The sequence below is a fragment of the Tachyglossus aculeatus genome, chromosome 20, assembly GCF_015852505.1.
Source record: "Tachyglossus aculeatus isolate mTacAcu1 chromosome 20, mTacAcu1.pri, whole genome shotgun sequence".
NCBI lineage: Eukaryota > Metazoa > Chordata > Mammalia > Monotremata > Tachyglossidae > Tachyglossus > Tachyglossus aculeatus.
Genome location: NC_052085.1, coordinates 11214324 through 11241026, shown reverse-complemented (window position 1 = coordinate 11241026; position 26703 = coordinate 11214324). Strand labels below are relative to the sequence as shown.

The window sequence follows — 26703 nt, the reverse complement described above, 5'->3', positions numbered from 1 at the left end:
TTTCTGTGCCTCAGTTCCCTCCTCTGTAAAATGGGTGTGAAGACTGTGCCCCCCCCCCCCCGTGGGACATCCTGATCACCTCCGCAGCGCTTAGGACAGTGCTCTGCACGTAGTAAACGCTTAATCAACACCATCATCATCATTATTACAAGCTGGGGAGAAACGCGGCGAGCGGAGGGAATTGGCCCTCCGCGGGCGCCGTCGGGCCGGCTGGCACTGCGCAGGCGCAACGGCGTCCCCCCCCCCTCCCCTCCGCGCCCCCGCTTTCGTCGCTGGGGCCGAAGGTGTTCGGCAGGTCGGGCGGCGCAGGCGCGGTAGGCGGCGCCGGCGGCGCAGGCGCAGTAGAGGGCGGCGCCATGGCCGAGCTGGACCTGACGGGCGCCAAGCAGAACACGGGAGTATGGCTGGTGAAGGTAAAGGCCGAGCCTTGCCTCAGCACGAGCACAAAAATAACCGACGTTATTTATCATTTATTAGGGTGCTGCCCTGTGGGGAGCGCTTTAATAGGCGCCCCCCACTCCAGTCCACTGCAGACAAGCAGCAGGGGGGCTCAGTGGAGAGAGCCCAGGCCCGGGGGTCAAAGGTCACGGCTCTGTCAGCTGGGGGACTTTGGCCAAGTCAATCAATCAGTCGTATTTGCTGAGCGCCTCCTGTGTGCAGAGCACTGGACTAAGCGCTTGGGCAGCCCAAGTTGGCAACCTAGAGAGCCAGTCCCTACCCAACAGTGGGCTCACAGTCTAAAAGGGGGGGGCAGACAACAAAACCAAACATACTGACAAAATAAAATGTTGTCGCTTCGCTTCCCTGAGCCTGGCTCTCAGTGGAAAGAGCCCGGGCTTTGGAGTCAGGGGTCACGGGTTCGAATCCCGCCCCTTGTCAGCTGGGGGGCTTTGGGCAAGTCGCTTCTCTGCGCCTCAGTGACCTCACCTGGAAAATGGGGATGAAGACCGGGAGCCCCCCGTGGGACCACCTGATCTCCTTGTAACCTCCCCAGCGCTTATTATTATCATTCTCTGGGCCTCAGTTCCCTCGTAATAATAATAATAATGTTGGCATTTGTTAAGCGCTTACTAGGTGCAAAGCACTCATCCGGAATATGGGGTTGAAGACTGGGAGCCCCCCGTTGGACCGCCTGATCTCCTTGTAACCCCCCCAGCGCCTATTATTATTATTCTCTGGGCCTTAGTTCCCTCATAATAATAATAATAATGTTGGCATTTGTTAAGCGCTTACTAGGTGCAAAGCACTCATCTGGAAAATGGGGATGAAGACTGGGAACCCCCCGTTGGACCGCCTGATCTCCTTGTAACCTCCCCAGCGCTTATTATTATTATTATTATTATTCTCTGGGCCTCAGTTCCATCATCATCATAATAATAATAATGTTGGCATTTGTTAAGCGCTTACTAGGTGCAAAGCACTCATCTGGAAAATGGGGATGAAGACCGGGAGCCCCCCGTGGGACCACCTGATCTCCTTGTAACCCCCCCAGCGCTTATTTTTATTATTCTCTGGGCCTCAGTTCCCTCATAGTAATAATAATGTTGGCATTTGTTAAGCACTTACTAGGTGCAAAGCACTCAAATGGAAAATGGGGATGAAGACTTGGAGCCCCCCCGTGGGACCACCTGGTCTCCTTGTAACCTCCCCAGCGCTTAGAACGGTGATGTGCACATAGTAAGCGTGTAATAAATGCCATTATTATCATTCTCTGGGCCTCAGTTCCCTCGTAATAATAATAATGCTGGCATTTGTTAAGCGCATACTAGGTGCACAGTCATCTGGAAAATGGGGATGAAGACTTGGAGCCCCCCGTGGGGCCACCTGATCTCCTTGTAACCTCCCCAGCGCTTAGAACAGTGATGTGCACATAGTAAGCGTGTAATAAATGCCATTATTATTATTCTCTGGGCCTCAGTTCCCTCGTAATAATAATAATGTTGGCGCTTGTTAAGCGCTTACTAGGTGCAAAGCACTCAAATGGAAAATGGGGACTAAGACTTGGAGCCCCCCGTGGGACCACCTGATCTCCTCGTAACCTCCCCAGCGCTTAGAACAGTGATGTGCACATAGTAAGCGCGTAATAAATGCCATTATTATTATTCTCTGGGCCTCAGTTCCCTCGTAGTAATAATAATGTTGGCATTTGTTAAGCACTTACTACGTGCAAAGCACTCAAATGGAAAATGGGGATGAAGACTTGGAGCCCCCCCGTGGGACCACCTGATCTCCTTGTAACCTCCCCAGTGCTTATTATTATCATTCTCTGGGCCTCAGTTCCCTCGTAATAATAATAATAATGTTGGCATTTGTTAAGCGCTTACTAGGTGCAAAGCACTCATCTGGAAAATGGGGATGAAGACTGGGAGCCCCCCGTGGGACAACCTGATCTCCTTGTACCCTCCCCAGTGCTTAGAACAGTGCTTTGCACATAGTGCTTAATAAATGCTATTATTATTATTCTTTGGGCCTCAGTTCCCTCGTAATAATAATAATGTTGGCATTTGCTAAGCGCTTACTAGGTGCAGAGCACTCATCCGGAAAATGGGGTTGAAGACTGGGAGCCCCCCGTGGGACAACCTGGTCTCCTTGTAACCCCCCCAGCGCCTATTATTATTATTCTCTGGGCCTTAGTTCCCTCATAATAATGATAATAATAATAATGTTGGCATTTGTTAAGCGCTTACTAGGTGCAAAGCACTCATCTGGAAAATGGGGATGAAGACTGGGAGCCCCCCGTTGGACCGCCTGATCTCCTTGTAACCTCCCCAGCGCTTATTATTATTATTATTCTCTGGGCCTCAGTTCCATAATAATAATAATAATAATGTTGGCATTTGTTAAGCGCTTACTAGGTGCAAAGCACTCATCTGGAAAATGGGGATGAAGACCGGGAGCCCCCCGTGGGGCAACCCGATCTCCTTGTAACCTCCCCAGCGCTTATTATTATTATTCTCTGGGCCTCAGTTCCCTCGTAATAATAATAATGTTGGCATTTGTTAAGCGTTTACTAGGTGCAAAGCACTCATCTGGAAAATGGGGATGAAGACTGTGAGCCCCCTTGGGACAACCTTATCTCCTTGTAACCTCCTCAGCGCTTAGAACAGTGCTTTGCACCTAGTAAGCGCTTAATAAATGCCATTAGTATTATTCTGTGGGCCTCAGTTCCCTCATAATAATGTTGTCATTTGTTAAGCGCTTACTAGGTGCAAAGCACTCATCCGGAAAATGGGGATGAAGCCTGGGAGCCCCTCGTGGGACAAGTCACTTCATTCATTCAGTCGTATTTATTGAGCGCTTACTGTGTGCGGAGCACTGGACTAAGCGCTCGGGAAGTACAAGTTGGCAACATTTGGGACGGTCCCTACCCAGCATCGGGCTTACTTCTTTGGGCCTCAGTTACCTCATCTGGAAAATGGGGATGAAGACTGTGAGCCCCCCGTGGGGACAACCTTGATTACCTTGTATCCCCCCCAGCGCTCAGAACAGTGCTTGGCACATAGTAAGCGCTTAACAAATGCCAACATTATTATTCATGGAAAGAGCCCGGGCTTGGGGGTCAGAGGTCGTGGGTTCCAATCCCAGCTCCTCCACTTGTTAACTGGGGAGGATACAAGGTAATCAAGGTTGTCCCACCTGGGGCTCACAGTCTTCATCCCCATTTTACAGATGAGGGAACTGAGGCCCAGAGAAATGAAATGACTTGCCCAAAGTCACACAGCTGACAAGTGGCGGAGCCGGAATTAGAACCCATGACCTCTGTCTCCCAAGCCCATGCTCTTTCCACTGAGCCGGGGACTGTCTCTATTGCCGAATTGTACTTTCCAAGTGCTTAGTACAGTGCTGTGCACACAGTAAGTGCTCAATAAATACGATTGAATGAATGATTTGCTTGTATCCACCCCAGAGCGTTGTATTAAGCGCTTGGAAAGTACCAAGTCGGCAACGAATCGAGGCAATCCCTACCTAACAACGGGCTCACAGTCTGGAAGATAGGCAACACAACAAAACAAGTAGATAAGCATCAGTATAAATGGAATTATAGATATAGACACATTCATATCATTCATTCAATCGTATTGAGTGCTTACTGTGTGCAGAGCGTTGTACTAAGCGCTTGGGAAGTACAAGTCGGCAACATATAGAGTCCCTACCCAACAACTGGATCACAGTCTAGAAGGGGGGAGGCAGACAACAAAACAAGTAGGCGTCAATAGCATCAAAATAGATAAATAGAATTATAGATATATACACACCATTAATAAAAAAATAGAATAATATATATGTACAAATATACACAAGCACAGCTTGACATGGGCTCGAGCAATGCGTCAGCATCACAATATAGTGTTTACTGTGTGCAGAGAGCATTGGGTGCTTGGGTGAGCGCAGTAGCAGCGTGGCTCAATGGAAAGAGCATGGGCTTTGAAGTCAGAGGCCATGGGTTCAAATCCTGTCTCCGCCAATTATCAGTTGTGTGACCTTGAGCAAGTCACTTAACTTCTCTGTGGCTCACTTATCTGTAAAATGGGGATTAGGACTGTGAGCCCCACGTGGGACAACCTGATCACCTTGTATCCTCCCCAGAGCTTAGAACAGTGCTTTGTACATAGTAAGCGCTTAACAAATGCCATCATTATTATTGTTATTATTATTATTATTATTATTATTACAGTAGAGTTGGTAGACAAGATCCCTGCACTCGAGGAGCTTAAATCTAGAATAGACATTAGCCAGACGGGGGTAGCCGTAGCTTATAAGGCTGTGTAGTAAGTTCTTCGGGTGGGTTTGAGGGGTACAAACCCCAGTATGTAGCCTTTTTTGGTGGTGGGGAAGAAGGCTGAAAAAGTATTTTAAAAACCTGAGAGGGAATAGCAATCGTTATTATAGTATTAAGTGTATACCATGAACCAAAGCACTGCGTTCAGCGGAGTCAAGATAAACGGTTTGGACATAGTCTGCTTCCCACTCGGGATTCCCACTCTAAGTCGTGAAATGGGTATTTTATGCCCATTTTGCAGTTGAGGAAATTGAACACAGAGAGGTTAGGTGACAAATCCAAGGACACACGGTCAATAAATTAATCGTTTGCATTAAGTCTGCCCGCCTAGATTGTAAGCTCGTTTTGGGCAGGGAATGGCCTGCTAATTCTGTTGTAGTGTACTTTCCCAAGCGCTTAGTACAGTTCTCTATACATAATAAGCCCTCAGTAAATACCGTTGATTGATCATTGGTAGTCCAGTGGCAATTGGAAGACTAAATTCCTGGAAACTAGCCATTTTTCTGTTGTTATTTATTTCTGCATTTTTTTTAGCTTGTTGCATGACAGTTTATCCCTATTTGGTTTAGGTTCCAAAATATTTATCCCAGCAGTGGGCTAAAGCCTCAGGAAAGGGGGAAGTGGGAAAGCTGCGAATTGCCAAGTAAGTAGCTTTTCTTACTTTTTGTTCCTTTTGGGGGGGAATCTGCGTACTTCTCTAGGGACTCGGTACTGATGCAGTTCGTTACAGAATGCGCCGTTGTGCTGGGGAACGTTGCATAATTGTCTGTAATGAAAGTTCTGGAGAACTTTGAGAAGCAAGTCCTTCATTAATCTAAAAGGATTATATAGTCTCTGGACTGAAAGTATTAATCTTTGTAGCTCTGTTCCAAAGGACGCGTAATGCTGTCGGTCTGTTTCCGCTTGCTCATTCTGGAAAGAACGCAGTCTGATGTTGGAAGAATTGAGATATCTTTAAATTAGGTTATAAATTATATTAATGTCCGTTTCCCCCTCCAGACTGTTAATGTGCTGTGGGCAGGGAACGTGTCTGCCCGGCTCCTTTGTATTGTAATGTCTCAAGGTGGCTCAGTCAATACCCATTTTATATTTTAAATGGATCGTACGCAAGTGTGGGATGTTGGATATGGGGAAAGTACTAAAGCTCAAGTTTTTCTTGAACTGGGGTTCTCCGAGAGCATAGCTTCCCTAACTATAGAGGAGAATAAATGCGATGTGTACCAGTCACTGAGCGCTTTCTGTTAGTTGGGTTGTTCGTCATCATCATCAGTCATATTTATTGAGTGCTTACTATGTGCAGAGCACTGTACTAAGCGCTTGGGAAGTACAAGTTGGCAACATCTAGACACAGTCCCTACCCAACAGTGGGCTCACAGTCTAAAATTGGGAGACAGAGAACAGAACCAAACATACACACCCAACTGTCTTATAACATGAAACCTCATGCTACGGAAAACCTGTGGTCTAGTACTCACCCATTTCTGCGCCCGCACATGCTCAAAGGCAATATTTCCCACACTGGCTCATGTTGTCCTTATGAGCTTTCCCCAATTCCCTAATTGCGTTCTCTCCAAGGCACCTACAGAAGACACGTGCCATGGCAGAACTGAGGGTTGTTTTGCATTTTTTCTTCCTGGTTTTTATTAAGCACTTATTAGGTGCCAGGCATTGAAGGGCTGGGATAGATAGAAGCTAATCAGGTCGGACACAGTCCCTGTCCCACATGGGGCTCACAGTCTTAATCCCCATTTTGCAGATGAGGGGCCGGGAAGCACGGAGAAGTGAAATGACTTTCCCAAGGTCACACAGCAAACAAGTGGCCGAACTGGGATTAGAACCCAGCTCCTTCCGACTTCCAGGCCTGGGCTTTCTCCACTAGGCCAAGCTGTTTCTCTTCATTTCATTTATTCAGTCGTATTTATTGAGCACTTTCTGTGTGCAGAGCAGTGTACGAAGCGCCAACAACGGGCTCACAGTCTAGAAGGGGGAGACAGACAACAAAACAAATCAAGTAGGCTCATTTGCTCTGAGGGTTGCGGCCTGGGTGATTGGCATGTATGCATTTTGGTCTTCTTTACCCCAAATGAAAGTCTTTGCCCCCCCATAATCCTATTCTTGAAGGGGGCTGATTTGCAGCAGTTAGTCTTAAAATACTGGTGGACCATCCGTTTCCTTTGACACTGATACAGCGTGTTTCTAACAGAAGTCTGCCCCATGGTAGGCTCAGTGTAATTCCCAACTTTTTCTTTTAAAATTCCCAACATTTAGAGATCGCGGAACAGACACGCTTAGCCCACAGCTCCAGTTCATCTGCAGAATGGGGTTGAAGATTGTGAGCCCATACAGGGATTCAGTTCCTGTATCCAACCCGATTACCTTATATCCGCCAACTGTCAGCTGTGTGACTTTGGGCAAGTCACTTAACTTCTCTGTGCCTGTTCCCTCATCTGTAAAATGGGGATTAAGACTGTGAACCCCGCAGGGGACAACCTGATCACCTTGTAACCTCCCCAGCGCTTAGAACAGTGCTTTGCACATAGTAAGCGCTTAATAAATGCCATTATTATTATTATTATTATATCCACCCCAGCGCTTAGAAGAGTGCCTGGCACATAGTAAGCACTTAAATGGTATAAAAAAACCCCCCAGCAGAATAGTCTTGAACACAAAGTATTCCCGGATTTCCTTGTCCTTCATCTCCTCTTGAGTTATTCGGCTCAGATAGGGGTTATGGGAATCCAGGATTGGATTTTTATTGTAAAGTGTGTTTTCCTGGAACTATTTATAACTTAGAGATGCAAGTAATCTTGCATATAATTTCCCATCTAAATGCACGGAAGCCTATTAGAGCCGTGCAATGCCTCGGCCTGGCCGCCCATCATCTTTTCTCATCTCTGCGGCCCTTGGGTAGCAAGACGCGGGGGGCGGGGGGACCGTGTTCTTGGGAAAGATGCCCCTGTGGGCCTATTGCACGCAGAGATGTTTTCCCGATCATGGGTAGCCTTTTCCCCCAACTTTCCCTCCAGTCAGGGAGTCTGTCTGTCTCCCCCATAACCCCTGGTCCTTCTGATCCATCAATCAATGGTATTTCTTGAGTGCTTCCCACGTGCAGAGCACTGTACTAAGCACGCGGGAGAGTACAATGCAACAGAGCAGACCACCCCAAATTAACGGTCTAGAGGGAGAGCGGCCACTGCGGGAAGGGTGGGAGGCAGGGGTTGTATCCACAGTCAAGGGCTGACGAGCAGGAGTGTTGGGTTGCCTCTCCCAGTCAGTCAGTTGAGAAGCAACATGGTCTGGTGGGTAGAGCGCGGACCTGGGTTCTAATTCTGGCTCTGCCACTTGTCTACTTCGTGGGATCGCGGGCAAGTCACTTAACTTCTTTGGGCCCCAGTTCCCCCCTCTGTAAAATGGGGATTAAGAGTGTGAGCCCCATGTGGGACATGGACTGTGTCCAACCTGATTAGCTTCTATCTACCCCAACGCTTAGAACGGTTGCCGGCACATAGTGCTTAAATACCATTAAAAAAGTCAATTAAAAAATGGAGTGCTTACGGCGTGCAGAGCACTGTACTAAGCGCTGGGGAGACTATAATGCAATAGAGTTGGCAGACACGTTCCCTGCCCACAACGAGGGTAACAGTTTAGAGAACCCCTCGATCCCAGCTCCTTTGAGGACCCCCTCACCCGTTCCACCCCGATCTCAGAGGTGGGAGGTGCCGGCACACGAAGGAGCCAGATCAATCGTATTTATTGAGCGCTTACTGTGTGCAGAGCACTGTACTAAGCGCTTGGGAAGTACAAGCTGGCAACATATAGAGACGGTCCCTACCCAACAGTGGGTACTGAAATAAGTCACCTCCGGAATGGCTATCGCCAGTGGAGCTTTCCTTGCTGAGTGGGTTCCGACAAGCCTCGTCATTCTTCTTTCTGCAGGGTCTGTCTCGACTCGTAACGAGGAATCTAGGGATGAATTCAAACCACATAGAACAATAATGATGGTATTTGTTAAGCGTTTACTATGTGCCAAGCGCTGCTGTAAGAGCTGGGGTAGATACAAGGTTACCAGGTGGGACACAGCCCCTGTCCCACGCGTGGCTCACAGTCTTAATAATAATAATGATGGCATTTATTAATCGCTTACTATGTGCAAAGCACTGTTCTAAGCGCTGCACTGTTCTTAATCCCCATTTTTACAGATAATAATAATAATGATGACATTTGTTAAACACTTACTATGTGCAAAGCACTGTTCTAAGCGCTGGGGGGATACAAGGTGATCAGGTAATCCCATGTAGGGCTCACAGTCTTCATCCCCATTTTCCAGATGAGGTAATTGAGGCTCAGAGAAGTGAAGTGACTTGCCCAAGGTCACCCGGCAGACAAATGGCAGAGCTGGGATTAGAATCCAGCTCCTTCGGCCCTCAATCCTGTGCTGTATCCACTATGCCACGCTATACATCAAAAATGAACGGGGGAAGTAAATACAAATTTGAGCTCATATTTTTAAGGCACTATATTGGAAAAATTCTCAACTTTCAATTATTTTCTGTCCTTTTTTTTGTTTGCTTTTAGGAGTCAAGGAAAGACTGAGGTAAGTCCCTTTCTTTTCCCTGAACACATCCCTTCTCAAACGTCTCCTCTGGGCATTTTTCACTTAAATTACCAGGCTCGGCTCTGCTGTGCTTGCCGTATTAACGATCATCATCATCATCAATTGTATTTATTGAGCGCTTACTGTGTGCAGAGCACTGTACTAAGTGCTTGGGAAGCACAAGTTGGCAACATATACTTGTCTACATATACATATACTATATATACATATATATATGTGTGTATATATATATATATATATATATATATACGCATATACGATGACTAAGTCATTTATTAAGAACTTACTGTGTGCTGGGGTAGATAGATCAGACACAATCTGGGCTCACAAAAGGAGGGAGAATAGGTATTTTACCCCAATTTTACAGAAGGGGGAACTGACAGACAGAAGGTTGAATGATTTGTCCAAGGCAGTGTGGGGACTAGAACCCAAGTGTCCAGAATTACAGACCCAAGCTCTTTCCATTAGGTCCCACGTCTTCCCACTTTTTTTTTTTCTGGATTCTCTGTCATCGCTCACCCTCTTGTAGTGTTTTTTTGCCCAGTCACACCTTTTTTAAAATTCTGGAGACAAGAGACTCTTTGTGTTCCAATTTTCCCCAGTTCTGGACCTTTCAGAGGCGGCAGCAAGGGAAGATCTCCCTTTCCCCGTTCCCCTTTACCTTTCTCCTGGTTTGGAGTTGGAAAGCTGCTGCTGAATTTCCACCAGCTCAATCAATCAATGGTATTTATCGAGTGCTTACTATGTACAGAGCACTGTAGTAAGCGCTTGGGAGAGGACCATAGTGCAGAATTAGCTGTCACGTTAAGATCTTCCCTCTTCATCCCTCCCTTCAGAGCTCCTCGGCAGCCCTTAGGGGTGGTTTTAGCACCTTTTAGGAGGTGATAAGAAGGGGAGGAGGAATGCTAGAACCTGCTGACAAGGAGCAGAAGCAATGTAATGTTTAATGTTAATGTTTAGGATGAACAAGGAAGATAATTGGAAGAGAAGGGAAAGTTTCCAAAATGCGTAGAAAGAGAATGACATCGAAAATTAAACTTCGAAGACAGAAAATTACAATGTGTTACCCTATAATTTTCAGAAAATCCAGCATCAGTTTATTTGATGAAATTAACACACTCTATGAAGGACAATAGCAGTAGAAAGTTGATTATCCTAATTGAGGCAGCTCAAAGGAGGGGAAGAAAAAAACTAAAAAGAAATTGGGTGCCTGCCTGTTGTAATTTTCTTCATTTTTCCAAAATTGTGATGGGCTGAACCAGCATCAGCTGACTATTGTATTTCTGTTACTCTTCTTTGAGAGAGAGAAGGATTCCACTTTTAGCTGGATTATAGGTGGCTGGATAATTTAGAAGTGTTGTCTGGGTGGTTTAGTAGAAGTTATTTGCTTTTTAGTGATTCATTTACGAGTGCTTACTTTGTGCAGAGCACTCTACTAAGTGCTTGGGAGAGTACAGTAAGACAATAAACGTATTCCCTGCCCACAACGAGTTTATAGCCTTAGGCATTTAGAAGAGTCCCATGATGTCAAAGAACAGCTCTCTCCATTCGTAATGTACAGTGCCCAGTCGTGAGGCATTTAGTAGTTCACGATGCTACTTTTCCCAGTTTTCTTTAATAGTATTTAAGTGCTTACTCTGTGCCATGCACTTTTCCAAACTCTGCGGTAGATCCAAAGTAATCCAGCTTGGACACAGTCCGTGTCCCATACGGAGCTCACAGTCTTAATCCCCATTTTACCTTTAAGGTAACTAAGGCACAGAGAAGTGAAATGACTGTGATTGATGAAATGAGGACCACTGAATAAGTGCCGGCAAATCCCTCTGTAGAAAACGTTTGGGGTTCTTTGCGGGGAGAGGCTAGACAATGAAGGCATTTCATAAGAAAACTCGATTTTAGTCCCTGGTTTCTAAATTCCAGGATTGAATTCATCTCATGAGCTGTTCTGTGTTTCCTAAGAATGCCTAGTCCTCATAGAGTACTTATAAGAGCTGTCTAGAACCTGAGATAATTCGGTCCTTAAAAGTTATTAATAATAATGGCACGGTACTTGCTGAATGCTTATTTTGTGCCAAGCGTTGTGCTAAATGCTCGAGTAGATAAGAGATAATCAGGTTGGACGCAATCCACGTGCTTCATGAGGCTCCCAGGATTGAGCCCCATTTTTACAGATGAGGAGCCCACGGCTCAGAGAAGTGGAGTGACTTGCCTAAGGCCACACAGCTGGCAAGCGTCAGAGCTGGGATTAGAACCCAGGACCTCTGACTCCTGGGCCTGTGCTTTGGCACTAGGCCACGCTGCTTCCTGATATCAGGCAAATCCATCCAGTCATGATTGAAATGGAGAACACCACAAACAGCATGGGGCATTGAGGACAGTCTTATTTCTGATGTTTATTTATTTTTTAAAATTTCATTATCTTAAAACATGGCCTAGAATACAGTGCTCTGCACACAGTAAGCGCTCAATAAATACGATTGATTGATTGATTTAAGCATGCATTTATAGTGTGTTCAGTATTTAGCGAGTTTACGGTTGGCAGGTCTGTGTCAATGAATTCTTTGGTTAATTCTGTCTACTAGGTATCATTTACTTTGAATGAAGAACTCGCAAGCATCCATGATATTGGAGGGAAGCCTGCCTCAGTCAGAGCCCCGAGGGAACACCCGTTTCTCTTGCAAAGCGTGGGAGGACAGACGTTAACCGTATTTACGGAGACCCCGGCAGGTAAATGGAAACGAAAACAATGTTCATCTTATTCCCCGCAAGAACATCAGTTAGGTTTCCGATCTCTTCCGGATCGCCTGTTAAGCGGGCCGCCTTCGGAGCTGCCGGTCCGATATCAGTTTGTTCATCTCATGTTCGCCCATCTTACTACTCCCTTGGTCTGGAGTAGAGATGGTAGGACCTTCATCAGAGAAGTTTGGTTTTGACGTGTGAGAACCCAAAAAGAACCAGGCGAAAGAGCAGACCAAGTAGATGCAGAGAAGCATCAGTGGGTTTGGTGTCAGAGTAGTTACAGTCCTTGTAGAGCCTCTGCTTCGTGTCCATCATGGGACTTTTTTTGTCAATCAGAAGGTGATTCTTGCCCAAATTATTGCTTGCCTGTTCAGTGTGGGTTTCTACACTGTGGCACCGGTCTATTTTATCAAGATCCAGGGGATGAATGAAACTTTAAGCTGTCGCCTCCACCATTTTCCTGGAGGTTCACTTTCAACTGAAATGATTTTCACTGCATAGTGGACAGACCAGCTAATGTCTTTGCCTGCTTAAAACACTGGAAGTAACGTATGATTTGTGCATGAAATGTTGAGTCCACTGTCTAAATGTAGGCTGAATTTTGTTGGGTCCTAGTTTTCTATGTCAGAGTGAATTTTCGGGCACAGCCGCTAAGTTAGTTATGCTTCTTAATGGAGCCGGGTGATATATTAATGTTCATTTAGCCAACTGGCAAAGTCTAGATAGTAAACTCTAAGAAATTGCAGTCTGCGGATCTGCCCCATCTCATACTCTGGGGTCTTCATGATTCAATTTTATAGAAACAAAGAAATATCTTGCTTCCAAAAAATAAGCAAAATAAGGAGTAGTTTACTAACAAGTTCAATGCTATCAGCCAGTTAATCACCTCAAAAAGAGTATGTAAACAAAGTGGAAAAACCATAATGGTTCTCCCTGACACCTGGTTCTGGGTATCGTGCAAATTGTAATTGCATTATTTACAGAATTTAGACAATTGTGTACTTCCAATTATTAAGAACGTCCAGAGTTTCTACATTTCTTTTTCTGTTTCCGAGGAGCACGAGGGTACAGACACTACCGCTTAAGCAAATAGTGACATGAAGTTATTTTAGGAGTGGTAGGTTTTTGACCAGTCAGTAGAGAGAGGCTTTTCATCTCTTCATGGTTGAGGGGATTTGTGTGACGAAAGTGGAGTGTTTTGTTTAGGAAAAGGTGGCAGAATCTTGGGCGAGCCAAAGAAGTAAAAGTGATGGATGATGGTTTGGCATCTCTTCCAAGAAGTCCTCCCTGACTAAGCCCTCATTTCCTCTTCTCCTACTCCCTTCTGCGTCGCCCTTGCACTTGGATTTCCTCCCTCTGCCCCACAGCACTTAAGTCCATATCCGTCATTATTTATATTAATGTCTGTCTCCCCCTCTAGACTGTAAACTCGTTGTGGGCAGGGAACATGTCTACCAACTCTGTTAACTTCTACTCTCCCAAGCGCATAGTACAGAGCTCTGCACACAGTAAGTGCTCAATAAATACGACTGATTTGAGGTGAAGCGAGAACTTTTTCCGAGGAAAGCGTTTGGTTTTCTTAAGCCTTTTTCTCACCTCTTGTTTTAAGAAAATTGACTCTGGCTTATTACTGCCTATTCCACAGATTAGCTCAGAGTGATAAATGGAAACCTTGAAGGTCTAATCTTCTTGCTAGCCGTAGCAGGTGGGGACTTTAGGAGTATTGTTACTCAATCAGACCGTGATCAGCCCACCCTTTGTGTCCTTGAGAGCGACAACAGGATGCCTAAAGGAGCTTGTGCTTGTTGTCCTCCTTGCCATCCATCCTAGCGGTTAGGGATGTACCACCTACCATCCTAAATTTCTCTCTCGGGATCCATTTATCTGAACCGATCTCACACTTACTGATTTGTTTGGGTAGCGCTTGGGAGTAAATTCCTTATGTTCACTCCTGTGGGAGGAAAAAAAAAATTCCTTTTGTTTGCCTTGAACTCACCCCCTTCAGGCTTCAATGGCTGGCCTTTTGTTGTGTAGCTGTGGAATATGGGGGGCCCCGATCCCGTGTTTTCCCCCTCCACACCCATTGTAATTCTGTAAACTTCAATATATTGAAAACAGAAGAGTTCTCCTCTGAGTTTGTCCTGTGGTTTCTGATCATCGTGGCTGCTCTTCTTATCTTCTCCATCTTTAGCGTGTCCTTCCTGAGGTCCAGGGTTTAGAATTGAACACAGTATTCCCAGGTGTAAGCATACTGTTGTTTTTTTGTGGTGTATTTCACGTTAGTTCCTGCCTACCCAGCTAGTTTGGAAGCCTCTTGAAGGCAGAGATCAAGTTCATCAATTGTTTTATTTTCCCAAGCCCTTAGTACAGTGCTCGGCTCAGAGGAAGCACTCAGTAGATACAACTGATCGATTTTCTTTTTCTTCCACCTCCCTTCCCAGTGGTGCCCAGCATTTTTACATTTCCTTTGTTTTTTTCCCTGGCCCTCATCCTGAACAGTTTGTAGCCACGTTTTTGGGTTGATGGTGCCCACAGCTGAATACAGTCTTCCGAGAGAGGGCTTGGCAGAGGTGTGGAAAAAGATCCAGCTTGCCACCCATGTTCTGAAGTTTGGACAGTTTGTTCTTGGCTTGCGGTTATGTGATTATGCAAACTCATGTCTAATTTTTTTTGTCCACTAGGTCTTAGCATTTCAACATTTTGTACTCTGCGAAACTTCCCATCTTTTCACATTGGATTTGTTGTTTTTTCACCCTTTCCAATTTGCCTGTCCTTAGTGGATTTACCGCTCCTCATTAATTTTATTTAAAGTATTGCCTTCATTTAAAATTTGGTAGAGGAAGTTATGAACCCTCTAAAAAATAAAGTGATGTGCTCTCCTACTTTTCTCATCTTCCCAAGTGGTAGCATCCTGGCTTTTATTAATGATCATTTGATCCTCTTTAATCAATTGATGGATATATTTAAATAAACATGGCCTGGTTATGTATCCCAGAATGCTTAAGAAAATGCCAGGTGTATATTGTAAAGCCACTAGCCTCCGCCTCCACCCCCTTTGTTTTGAGAACTACTGGAGGAAAGGAAAAGTCCCTGAACATGATTATAGACGCCAGTGTGGCAGTTCTTCAAGAAAGCCGAAATAATAGCCCTAGTCAGTGTTAAAATGATAACCTGGAAACCAATAATGAGGCAATCAATTTGCCACCCTCGACAAGAGCAACAGATAGTAGAAAGCGCACAGTATGGCACTGTGAAGAGTAAATCACGCCAAACCAATTTAATTTCCGTCTGTGATAGCAGGCCTGGTTGATGGGCGGGGGTGGCGAGAAACGATAGACGTGATCTATTTCAATTTCAGTAAGGCTTTTGATTTCATTCATTCATTCATTCATGGTCAGACCAGAAAAGCGTGAGAGGAGATGGGGAGAGAGTGAGGAAGCAGCTCTTCTAGACTGTGAGCCCGCTGTTGGGTAGGGACCGTCTCTATATGTTGCCAACTTGTACTTCCCAAGCGCTTAGTACAGTGCTCTGCACACAGTAAGCACTCAATAAATACGATTGAATGAATGAATGAATGAGAAGGACATCTGGAGAAATAGGCTTGGAAAAGGAGACTGGGGAGAGCAGCGGGTGGCGAAGGAACTAGGCTGGAAGCTCCTTGTGGGCAGGGAACGTATCTACCAACTTCGTTAAGTTGTACTCTCCTGATTAATAATAATAATGGCATTTATTAAGCGCTTACTATGTGCAAAGCACTGTTCTAAGCACTGGGGAGTTTACAAGGTGATCAGGTTGTCCCACGTGGGGCTCACAGTCTTAATCCCCATTTTACAGATGAGGTCACTGAGGCCCAGAGAAGTGAAGTGACTTGCCCAAAGTCACACAGCGGACAAGTGGCGGAGCCTGGATTTGAACCCATGATCTCTGACTCCAGAGCCCGGGCTCTTTCCACTGAGCCACGCGGCTTCTCCGATTGCTTCCCCTGATTGCTTAGTACGGTGTAAGTGCACAGGAAATACGACTGACGGGAAGACAGTATGGGGAAAGAGAGCTCGGAGGTGGATGTATGAAATTATGAAGGAGGATGTCAGGGAAAAGGAAAGAAGATCTACCACAGGGAAAGCAAAAATCAAACCCGAACTAAGTTCTCTCCTGCACTGAAACTCTCTGTGCCGGGATCCACCTCCTTTCCTTGCATTTGCTCGTTGAGAGGGAATGGGGAAGATGTCCGGCTATTAAGCATACTCAGATGCAGGACTAATTTAAGGCAACTGTAAGCCCCAGATTTTTCTGTGACCCCAGATCCGCCGTCGCACAAGTCTGGGCTTCTCTGAAATCCCAGGGCAACTTGTAAGGGACAGACCCACGATAGACCCCCATCCCACCAAATTCATTCATTCAGTCGTATTTATTGAGCGCTTACTGTGTGCAGAGCACTGTACTAAGCGCTTGGGAAGTACAAGTTGGCAACATATAGAGACGGTCCCTACCCAACAAAACAAAACATATTAACAAAATAAAATAAATCATCATCATCATCAATCGTATTTATTGAGCGCTTACTGTGTCCAGAGCACCGTACTAAGCGCTTGGGAAGTACAAGTTGGCAACATATGGAGACAGTCCCTACCCAACAGTGGGCTCACAGTCTAAAAGGGGGAGACAGAGAACGAAACCAAACATACTAACAAAATAAAATAAATAGAATAGATATGTACAAGTAAAATAAATAAATAAATAAGTAGAGTAATAAATATGTGCAAACATATATACATATATACAGGTGCTGTGGGGAGGGGAGGGAGGTAAGGCGGGGGGATGGAGAGGGGGAGGAGGGGGAGAGGAAGGAGGGGGCTCAGTCATATATACATATGTATATATGTTTGTACATATTTATTACTCTATATATTTATTTATTTTACTTGTACATATCTATTTATTTTATTTTGTTAATATGTTTGGTTTTGTTCTTTGTCTCCCCCTTCTAGACTGCGAGCCCACTGTTGGGTAGGGGCTGTCTCTATATGTTCCCAACTTGTATTTCCCAAGCGCTTAGTACAGTGCTCTGCACACGGTAAGCGCTCAATAAATACGATTGATTGATTGAAAGTTCACCTCCTCCAGGAGGCCTTCCCAGACCGAGCCCCCTTTTCCTCTGCTCCAATTCCCCTCCCCATTGCCCCGACTCCCTCCCTCTGCTCTACCCCCGCCCCACCCACAGCACTTATGTATATTTGTACATATCTCTAATTCTGTTTATTCTACTGATGACTTGTATATATCTATAGTTCTTTTTATTTATATTGATGTTATTGATGGCTGTCTGTTTTGTTTTGTTGTCTGTCTCCCCACTTCTGGACTGTGAGCCGGTTGTTGGGTAGGGACTGCCTCTGTTGTCCAGTTGCTCTTTCCAAGCGCTTAGCACAGTGCTGTGCACACAGTAAGCGCTCAATAAATACGATTAAATGAAAATGAAATGAAAAGAGCAGTCTTAGGGGGGTGATGGGAGAGGTGGGCAGAGAGCTCCGGCCCGGAGGAGCTTGGATGAGGAGAGAGGGGAAGGCCGGCCACCTGCCTGGCTGTGGGGACCCTGGACCCCGGCCTCGCCGTAGTTCCTTGGGGCTAAATTTCTCCCAGGCCTGCCCTCTCCCAGCTTGTCCATTTTTATTTTCTCCAAGGGACCTTCAGGACAGATGCTTACTGGCCAATACCTCCTACTGCCCTCCCATCCTTTCTGTGTTGGAGTAGATGGTCGTCCTAAAACCCAGTGACATCTTGGAAGCCATTAAGCAACATTTTAAACAAGACACAATCCCTGTTTTAAGAGCAGGACTTTATTTTTTTCCAAATGACAAAAGATACGAGGAGAAAACTGATTCCGATAGTTGATTCCTATAAATAGAGTAATAAATATGTACAAACATATATACCTACCTTTACGAGTCAGTGCGTGCCCTCGCTGAAACCTCGTATGTCAGCACTGACGCGGTTTTCTGTGTGTGCTTATTAGGCTCTAGCGGTTTGTCCTGGGAGCATAATGTTTCTATGGAAATAGTCTTGGAGGGCATTAGAGATTACCAATAGTTGCACCAAGGAATGCGAAGCAGCTTTCTACATTTTGCAACGTGGCAAATGCAATATTCTTCTGTTGCTTCATAAGAACAAATAAAGGGCTGTCTTTAACAAGAACAGTACAGCACCATTTAGTTCGTGCTGAAAGACTGATCTTGATTGACTGTGCATATTTTATTTCCTTTTCTGGGGCAGGGGGAAATAGTATCCCTAATAGGTAGTTTCCTTTTATTAGGAGATTTCGTCGGGGTAGATAACAAAAATAATATAATAATGGCATTTGTTAAGCGCTTGCTATGTGGAAAGCACTGTTCTAAGCGCTGGGGTATGTACAAGTTAATCAGGTTGTCCCACGTGGGGCTCACAGTCTTAATCCCCATTTTACAGATCAGTGACAGTGAGGACGTCCTCCTCGGCTGCCGCTCCGGAGAGCTTACAGGCCGCGAGAGCTCCTTGTTACGTTGGATTAAGATGCTTTGGGAGGGGGAATTCTGTGAATTGGGTAGCTCGCTCACTCCCCAAAGAGCTCTCCTGGAGGTGTGTGGGCTGAAACAGTGGGACAGACTTGATGGAGCGAGGGAAAATTAGCTCTAAAATATGGGTAGAATTGCTCGTCGATTCCCGACAGTTTCCAAAAAAATGCCAAAACCTTGTGTTGGTCTTTTTTAGGTTTGCAGAATGCCAAGTGTGATCATTTTCAGTGTGGTTTTTATAGCCCAGAGAGAATTGGAAGTTTTGGACTACTTGAGATCCATCCACTCTAGGGTGGTAGCGTCCCTTGCCAACACCACATCGCCTAGCGGAGCGAGCAGGGGCTTGGGGGGCAGGAGACCCGGGTTCTAATCCCGGCCCCGCCGCTAGCTGCCGAGTGGCCCTGGAAAAGTCACTTTACTTGTTGGTTCCTCTCTTTCCTCGTCTGTCAAATGGGGATAAAATACCTGTTCTACCTCCCTGTGAGAATGTGGGGCAGGACAGTGCTCTGCACACAGTAAGCGCTCAATAAATGCGATTGATTGATTGAAGGTACCCCAGCTTGTTAGCACAAGGATTTGCACGTGGTACACGCTTAATAAATACCATCTTTATGATACTGGACAAGGAGTGTATCACACTACCTTGAGAAACAGTGTGATCTGGTACAAAGAGCACAGGTTTGGGAGTCAGAAGGACCCGAGTTCCGATCCCTGCTCTACCACTTGTCTTCCGCCTGAGCTTGAGGAATTCACTTTGCTGCTCTGTGCCTCAGTTACCTCATCTGTCAAATGGGGATAAAATACGTGTTCTACCTCCCTGTGAGAATGTGGGGCAGGAACTGTGTCTGAAGGTACCCCAGCTTGTTAGCAGAAGGATTTACACGTGGTACACGCTTAATAAATACCATCTTTATGATAGTGGACAAGGAGTGTATCACACTACCTTGAGAAACAGCGTGATCTGGTACAAAGAGCACAGGTTTGGGAGTCAGAAGGACCCGAGTTCTAATCCCTGCTCTGCCACTTGTCTTCCGCCTGAGCTTGAGGAATTCACTTTGCTGCTCTGTGCCTCAGTTACCTCATCTGTCAAATGGGGATAAAATACCTGTTCTACCTCCCTGTGAGAATGTGGGGCAGGAACTGGGTCTGAAGGTACCCCAGCTTGTTAGCACAAGGATTTACGCATGGTACACGCTTAATAAATACCATCTTTATGATCCTGGACAAGGAGTGTATCACACTACCTTGAGAAACAGCGTGATCTGGTACAAAGAGCACAGGTTTGGGAATCAGAAGGACCCGAGTTCTGATCCCTGCTCTGCCACTTGTCTTCTGCCTGAGCTTGAGGAATTCACTTTGCCGCTCTGTGCCTCAGTTACCTCATCTGTAAAATGGGGATTAAGACGGTGAGCCCCATGAGGGACAGGGGCTGTGTCCAGCCCGATTAGCTTGTATGTATCTACTCCAGTGCTTTGTACAATGCCTGGAATTAAGGACTACCATAAAACAAAACAAGCAATTAAAAGTAAGCTCTCAATAAATACTGTAGATCGATTGATTGGAAAGTGGGGGTTCTGCTTCGAGCTGGTTGTGTTATCCCAGCGTTTTTAGAGCTCAGTTCAGCAGAGGCATCCATTGACCCTGATCCCGAATGCAAAGAGGACCATTCACGGATCCCCACCTCATTCTAGCGATGAGCCGTCTCCTTCACTCAAGCACCATTTTCTCCTCATTTCTTTCATCTTCATCTCGAGCTGCATTGCAGTATTCGAGCGTGGGTTTTCCAGGTTGGAAAGATTCCAGTTTTAAGACTTCATTTTGTGTGAACAAAGTGTCGGATGGGCATGACAACCTGTAATTCCAATATTGCATAATGGCTGGTCTCCTGAAGCAGCCCAACAAAAGACCAGTAAGGGGTATCTGCCATCTCTGTTGCTCGGCCCCCGAAAGCTGTTCTCTGTGCACTCTGTGAGGGAAGGAGGCCCTCGTCCGCTCTTCGGAAACAACTCCCGAGACTGGGTCTTTGTGCAAATTTGCGTCTCCTTTTAAATTCTCATTTTGTCAAACGCTGTCGTGAGATTGGTTGGTTTTAAAATAGTCTTCTTGTCCACCACGATCACCAAAGTACGTTTTTCTTCTTCCACAGACAGCCAGTCTGAAGATCATTCTGAAAACCGTTCTACTGGTAAGTGCTTTGAACACGACTTGTCTACTCTTTCCACGCTTGAAAAATGTCTTCAGAGTGAGAGCTCGTCATTGCCTCCACTTTCACCGTCCCTCTGGATTTCAGCTCACTCTGTAGATTCCTTAAAGCTTCCTTTACAGTGCCTACAGAATAGCGTCACGTAAAACTGAAATATAGCTTAGTAGGCAGTTGACACCCATCTAGTATTGCGGATGCATGATTCGTTGTGTTTTTTTAAAATCAGAAATTAAAATTATTGCCAAGGGAACAGAAAGCGTTTAATCCCAAACCCATTTTTACTTTGCTTGTGCTAATTATTCCTTTTTAGAAGTGATTTTTTTGCTTATTAGTTTCATTTTTTTTCCACCATCCAGTGGGTAGTTCTGCTGTATAACAAAATCTCCTGGGTGTCAGGTACCGTTTGGCTTGTTGAAAATGGGCCACTCTTTAAAATGTGGGGGAATCATTCAAGGAAATGGTATTACCAGGAAGACACTAAGTAACTGCAGTCGTGTTCAGAACCGTTGTGGTCATCATCCCTGCTTATTAACAAAGTTGCTGCAACATTATTTCTCAATTATCCCTGAGAAATCCAGCACAAATGTGGTGTGTTGATAAGGGGGGAAGAAAAGCTTATAGTTAAGGGAGTTCAAATGGATAGAATACGCTGGAAGGGGTTGAGATCTCAGTGCTCTCTAGAGATTTGAGGAGCAAAATAAAAATCCGATCGATTCATCGAAAAGCAAACAAATTCAGAATAAAGGTCTGTATAACTTGAAGTAGAAGGAATTACCTTTTTACGTAAATATTTAAAAACGAAAAGGAATTACGCCGGTTCTAATTTGCACATAATGCCAGGCTTTCCGAGTCCTGGGAAGGCTTTGGAAGGCAGTGAGCTCTAGGTGCCATGGCTGAGTGAGAAGCAACATGGCTCAGTGGAAAGAGCCCGGGCTTGGGAGTCGGAGGTCGTGGGTTCTAATCCCGGCTCCGCCAACTGTCAGCTGGGCGACTTTGGGCAAGTCACTTCACTTCTCTGGGCTTCAGTTCTCTCACCTGGAAAATGGGGATGAAGACTGTGAGCCCCACGTGGGACAACCTGATCACCTTGGATCCCTCCAGCATTTAGAACAGTGCTTGGCTTGTGGTAAGCGCTTAACAAGTGCCATCGTTCTTATCATTATTATTACACAGGGCTGCCTTTGAGGCCGTGGCAGCATTAAGCTGGAGCGTGAGCGCTCAAGGCACCAATTAAAAGATAAAGAATGGTTCATTCTGGCTTTTAAATATCCGTCCGGGGCAGGGAGAAGCCGTCCGTGTTGCTCAGATCATTTGAAAGTTGGGCCTCCATCCACCTCCAAAATATCGAGGCTGAATTGTTATACAAGCGATGATCAATCAGCGGTATTTACTGAGCGCTTACTGGGTGCTGAGCACTGTACTTGGCACTTGGGATAGTACAAGCGCTTAGAACAGTGCTTTGCACACAGTAAGCGCTTAACAAATACCATCGTCATTATTATTATTATTACAACAGAGTCGGTAGACCAGATCCCTGCCCTCAAGGAGCTTACAGACTAGGGGCAGGAAGCACGGCAATATTTATTTTTCTTCCTCTTTATCACCAACCCGAGTATCTATTGACAGCCTACTTTGTGCAGAGCACTAGACTAGGATAAGTGTGGAATTTCAAGAGGAGAGTAAGAGGCAGCCCTGTCTTATAGTCTGCCGAGGAAAGAGGTCGGAAATAAGAAGACAGTGAGGTAGATATCCCTGTCTTTCGGAGAGATACAAGGTGTACTGGGCTACCTCCTTCTCTTCCCCACAGCACCTGTATATATGTATATATGTTTGTACATATTTATTACGATATTTATCTTACTTGTACATATCTATTCTATGTATTTTATTTTGTTAGTATGTTTGGTTTTGTTCTCTGTCTCCCCCATCTAGACTGTGAGCCCGCTGTTGGGTAGGGACTGTCTCTATGTGTTGCCGACTTGTACTTCCCAAGTGCTTAGTACAGTGCTCTGCACACAGTAAGCGCTCAATAAATACGATTGATCGATCGGTGTTGATCCGAGAAGGAGATTAGGCTGGAAGAAGTGAGTGGTTAGAGGTAGTAGGAGATGGAGGGAAGCAGCTGGGTTCATTGGTCGGTGATGGGTTGGAGCAGGCAGGGGAGACAGGTGACGAGGTGGATTGTTTGGGTTGAGATGCAGCCCAGCCGGTGGGCAGAGCTCGGGCCCGAGAGTCGGAGGTCTTGGATTCTCATCCTGGCTCTGCCGCCTTCCTGCCAAGCCACTTCACTTTCCTGGGCTCCGTTTTCTCCCCTGGAAAACGGAGGTTCAATGTTCATGTGCTCTCCTTAAACCATGAGCCCCGTAGGGGACAAGGACCGTGTCGACCTGATTAAGGACCCACTCCTTTGAACGGGGTTTGACACCTAGTAAGTGCTTAGCAAATGCCATAATTATTGGGTAGAGCCCAGAGCGTAAACTGGGGAATAAGGGAGGAGAGGATAGCTAGGTTTGAATTAGCCAGCCCTTGAAGGGCTTGGGGACTAGAATTTCAATTTCCTACAGAGGACAGCAGGGAATCACTGGAAGCTTTTGAGGAGAAAAGTGAGATGAGCAGGTGAATGCTTGAAGAGCTAATTCTGGCCCTTGCATGTAGGATCAGCTGGACTGGGGAGAGACTGGAAGAAGGGAGATCAGCTAAGAGTTTATTAAAGGCCCTTGAACTCAACACTTGACCTTTTCAGTGATTTCACTGTTCATCTTTGTATTTGGCATCTGTTTGTTGCGCAGACTTTCATTTTGGTAAGAGGGTTAGAATATCAGGAGGGCTGTAACTCACTTTTTTTAATTTCTGTACAGTGGACTGACAGTCTTCCCTTTTGAGAAGTATAAAATGCGAAATGCATTTCGATTTAACTTATTTTTGAAAGAACTATATGTTTAATTGTGTTGAATTAGCTGAGCACATTTTCGTCAAGGTGACTGATCATCATTGTTATTATTTTGGTATTTAACCCAAGTACTGGGATAGTACAAGGTAATCGGGTCGGACGCAGTCCCTGTCCCACAGTCTAAGTAGGGGGGAATCCCCATTTTGCCGCTGAGGGACATGAGGCTCAGAGAAGTTAAGCGATCTGCCCGTGGTCGCACAGAAGAAAAATGGCAGGGCTCGGATTGAAACCCAGGGCCTGTGCTCCTTCTGCTTGGCCTCACTGCTTCAAGTGCCTAAGGGATACAGAGCCAAGTGCATAGCCAAGGCTCTGATGATAGTGATGTAGCAGTTTTGTTTCAGCCGATCATTTACACTGTTGGGAAAATTTGGAAGCGAATGGTTGCAAAGCCTGAAAAATCCTAGCTGTGACAAAGGTAGAGCTGCCAGAGCCTCAATCAATCACATTTATTGAGTGCTTACTGTGAGCAGAGCACTTTGCTAAGTGCTTGGGTGACTACAGCAAGCTTACGGTCTGGAAGGGGAGAGATCAGATGATCAGAAGGGAGGTTCATTGTGGGCAGGGAACGTGTTTACCAACTCTTATCGTGTACTCTAAGCACTTAGAACAGTAAGCGCTCAATAAATACCTTTGATCGATCAGAAAAATCTGCTTTTGCTCAGTGGCAGTGGCCACGCAGGTACCAATGCCGTTTTTATTGTGGGTGATCTTTTGATCCCGTGGTTGGTTGGTACTGCGTTGTTTTCCATTAGTCTGTTACTGTCCCATAGGCCAACTGGTGAAGCTGCTTGGAACAAGGCGGATGGTTATAAGGGAAAGTTATAAGCATCCCTAAATATTTCCAGTTAGGCACTCATGTGGTTGCCAAGAGGCAGTGCTGCCCAGTCAGGGACCGGGCCCGGGCGCTAGCTACTAGGCCATGTTGCTTGGAAGTTACCAGGCGGCCTTTAGAAGGCTTGGATGTGCCCGTTAAGGACAGGTCACGGATGGCAATTGGTTGCACAAAGACTTAGAGCTCGCAAATGCCCACTTGGGCCCCAGGGGCCTCCTGGACTGCTCAGCGTCTCTGGCCTGAAACGGAAACAACAAGCTCTCCAGAGAACGGAGTGGTTCAGCTTCGATTGGCATTCTTGGAGAGGATGGGGAAAATCGAAACAGAGCCAAATCACCTGGGAATGATAATGTTGATGATTGCAGGCTGGTGCCTGGCACCCTCAAAGAACAGAGGAGGCGTTGCTCTTCGATTTGTTTTTTTCCTGTCAGGATTTCCTCTGTGTCAGCATCACTATCTCTTTATCTGGAAATTGCCCCCTAAGGGGGGGCGGGGGGGCTAAATGAAAACCGTGATGTAGACAGTATTAAGACAATTCTCCCAAACAGCTAGCGGCCTCCCCTCCCCACCTTTTATGTTTTTGGTTAAGTACTTACCATGTGCCAGGCATTGTTCTAAGCACTGGGGTAGGTAGAAAGTGGTCTGGTTGGTCCCAGTCCATGTCTCACATGGGACTTGTAAAATTTTCATTTTACAGAAGAGGGAACTGAGGCCCAGAGAAATGAAGTGACTCGTCCAAGGTCACACAGCGGACAGGTGGCAGAGCGGGATTAGAACCCCAGTCCCTCTGACTCCCAGGCTGTAACCATCAGGCCACTCTGCTGCTCCTCGAGGGCACCTGAGACAAAACATCTTGGTTTCCCTGCTGTGCTAATGATTTCCTCTGCTTAAGGCTGGTTTTCACGTTTGAACCCTCGACCTTAAACACGCAGACCCGACGAGCCCTGTCTGTTGAGGAAGGCGAAGTTTAGGCCGCCTTTTCCTCTCATTGTGGACTGAGTGGAGCTGTCCTGTATATATATATACCTGTATATATGTATATATGGTTGTACATATTTATTACTCTATTTTACTTGTACATATCTATCCTATTTATTTTATTTTGTTGGTATGTTTGGTTTTGTTCTCTGTCTCCCCCTTTTAGACTGTGAGCCCACTGTTGGGTAGGGACTGTCTCTTTGTGTTGCCAATTTGTACTTCCCAAGCGCTTAGTACAGTGCTCTGCACATAGTAAGCGCTCAATAAATACGATTGATGATGATGATGATGATGACAGTGCTCAGAATCCCACGCGCCATCCAACGGTTCAGGGTCGTCTCTTCAACAACCAGAGATCAGCATTTGGTGCCGTGATGCCGTCGAGGGTTTCAGAAACGCAGTCGGCCTTTTTCCAGAAGCTGCCCTGTGCCGAGCCCCGAGCGCGCTCACTACTAGCCCCTGCTAGCGTGGCAGCCAGTCGCCGTCATCGTTGCGATTTCTTTGGCTGCAGAACAGCGACCATTTGTGCACCCCTCCGTCCCTGGGGATAGCTGGCTGCTGCCGCAGCCCAGCTCCACTTGGTATATCGGGGATGAATGGGGCATTCACGTCCGCTGCACTAACCAGTCGGGAACTCTCTCCACGGGAGGAGGCAGCTGGTACACGTGGAACCGCCGCTTTGCCACGTGTCAGCAGAGAAAGCAACTCTCTGTCCACCCTCACTCCTCAGCCCAGGGTGGAAATTGCCAGCGATATTCCTGGTGATCAGGGGGAGGACGGAACTCGGCATGGGCTGGATTGGAAGCCAACCCGGCTACTTCCAGCGGCCCTGAAAGGCAAGCCTCTTTGCGAGTAATGCGCGTGGATGGCAAACAGTTCATAAGTCATTTTTATTGAGCCCTTATCCTAAGCGCTTGTGGGGGGAGTACAATACAATGGGGTTGGCCAATGAAATCTCCGCCGTGAGGGAGTCTCCGGGTAGCCCGGCACCACCCTGAAGGTCCTGTAGTGGATTGTGGGGGTCTTGAGGTCCGGGGTGCTTTCTAATCCTGCCCAAATCC

At 46.1% G+C, this 26703-nt stretch overlaps 1 protein-coding gene across 1 annotated transcript in view; it reads left to right on the top strand.

Annotated features, from left to right (window-relative positions):
* Window positions 1-346: 346 nt before the first annotated feature.
* GTF2F2 (general transcription factor IIF subunit 2) overlaps window positions 347-26703 on the top strand; it is a 90036-nt gene continuing 63679 nt past the window's right edge. Inside the window, exons 1-5 of the mRNA XM_038761850.1 lie at window positions 347-413; window positions 5350-5423; window positions 9356-9374; window positions 11978-12122; window positions 20826-20864. Coding sequence (XP_038617778.1) covers window positions 357-413; window positions 5350-5423; window positions 9356-9374; window positions 11978-12122; window positions 20826-20864 — 334 coding nt within the window. The 5' untranslated portion in view covers window positions 347-356. The remainder of the gene's footprint in view (window positions 414-5349; window positions 5424-9355; window positions 9375-11977; window positions 12123-20825; window positions 20865-26703) is intronic.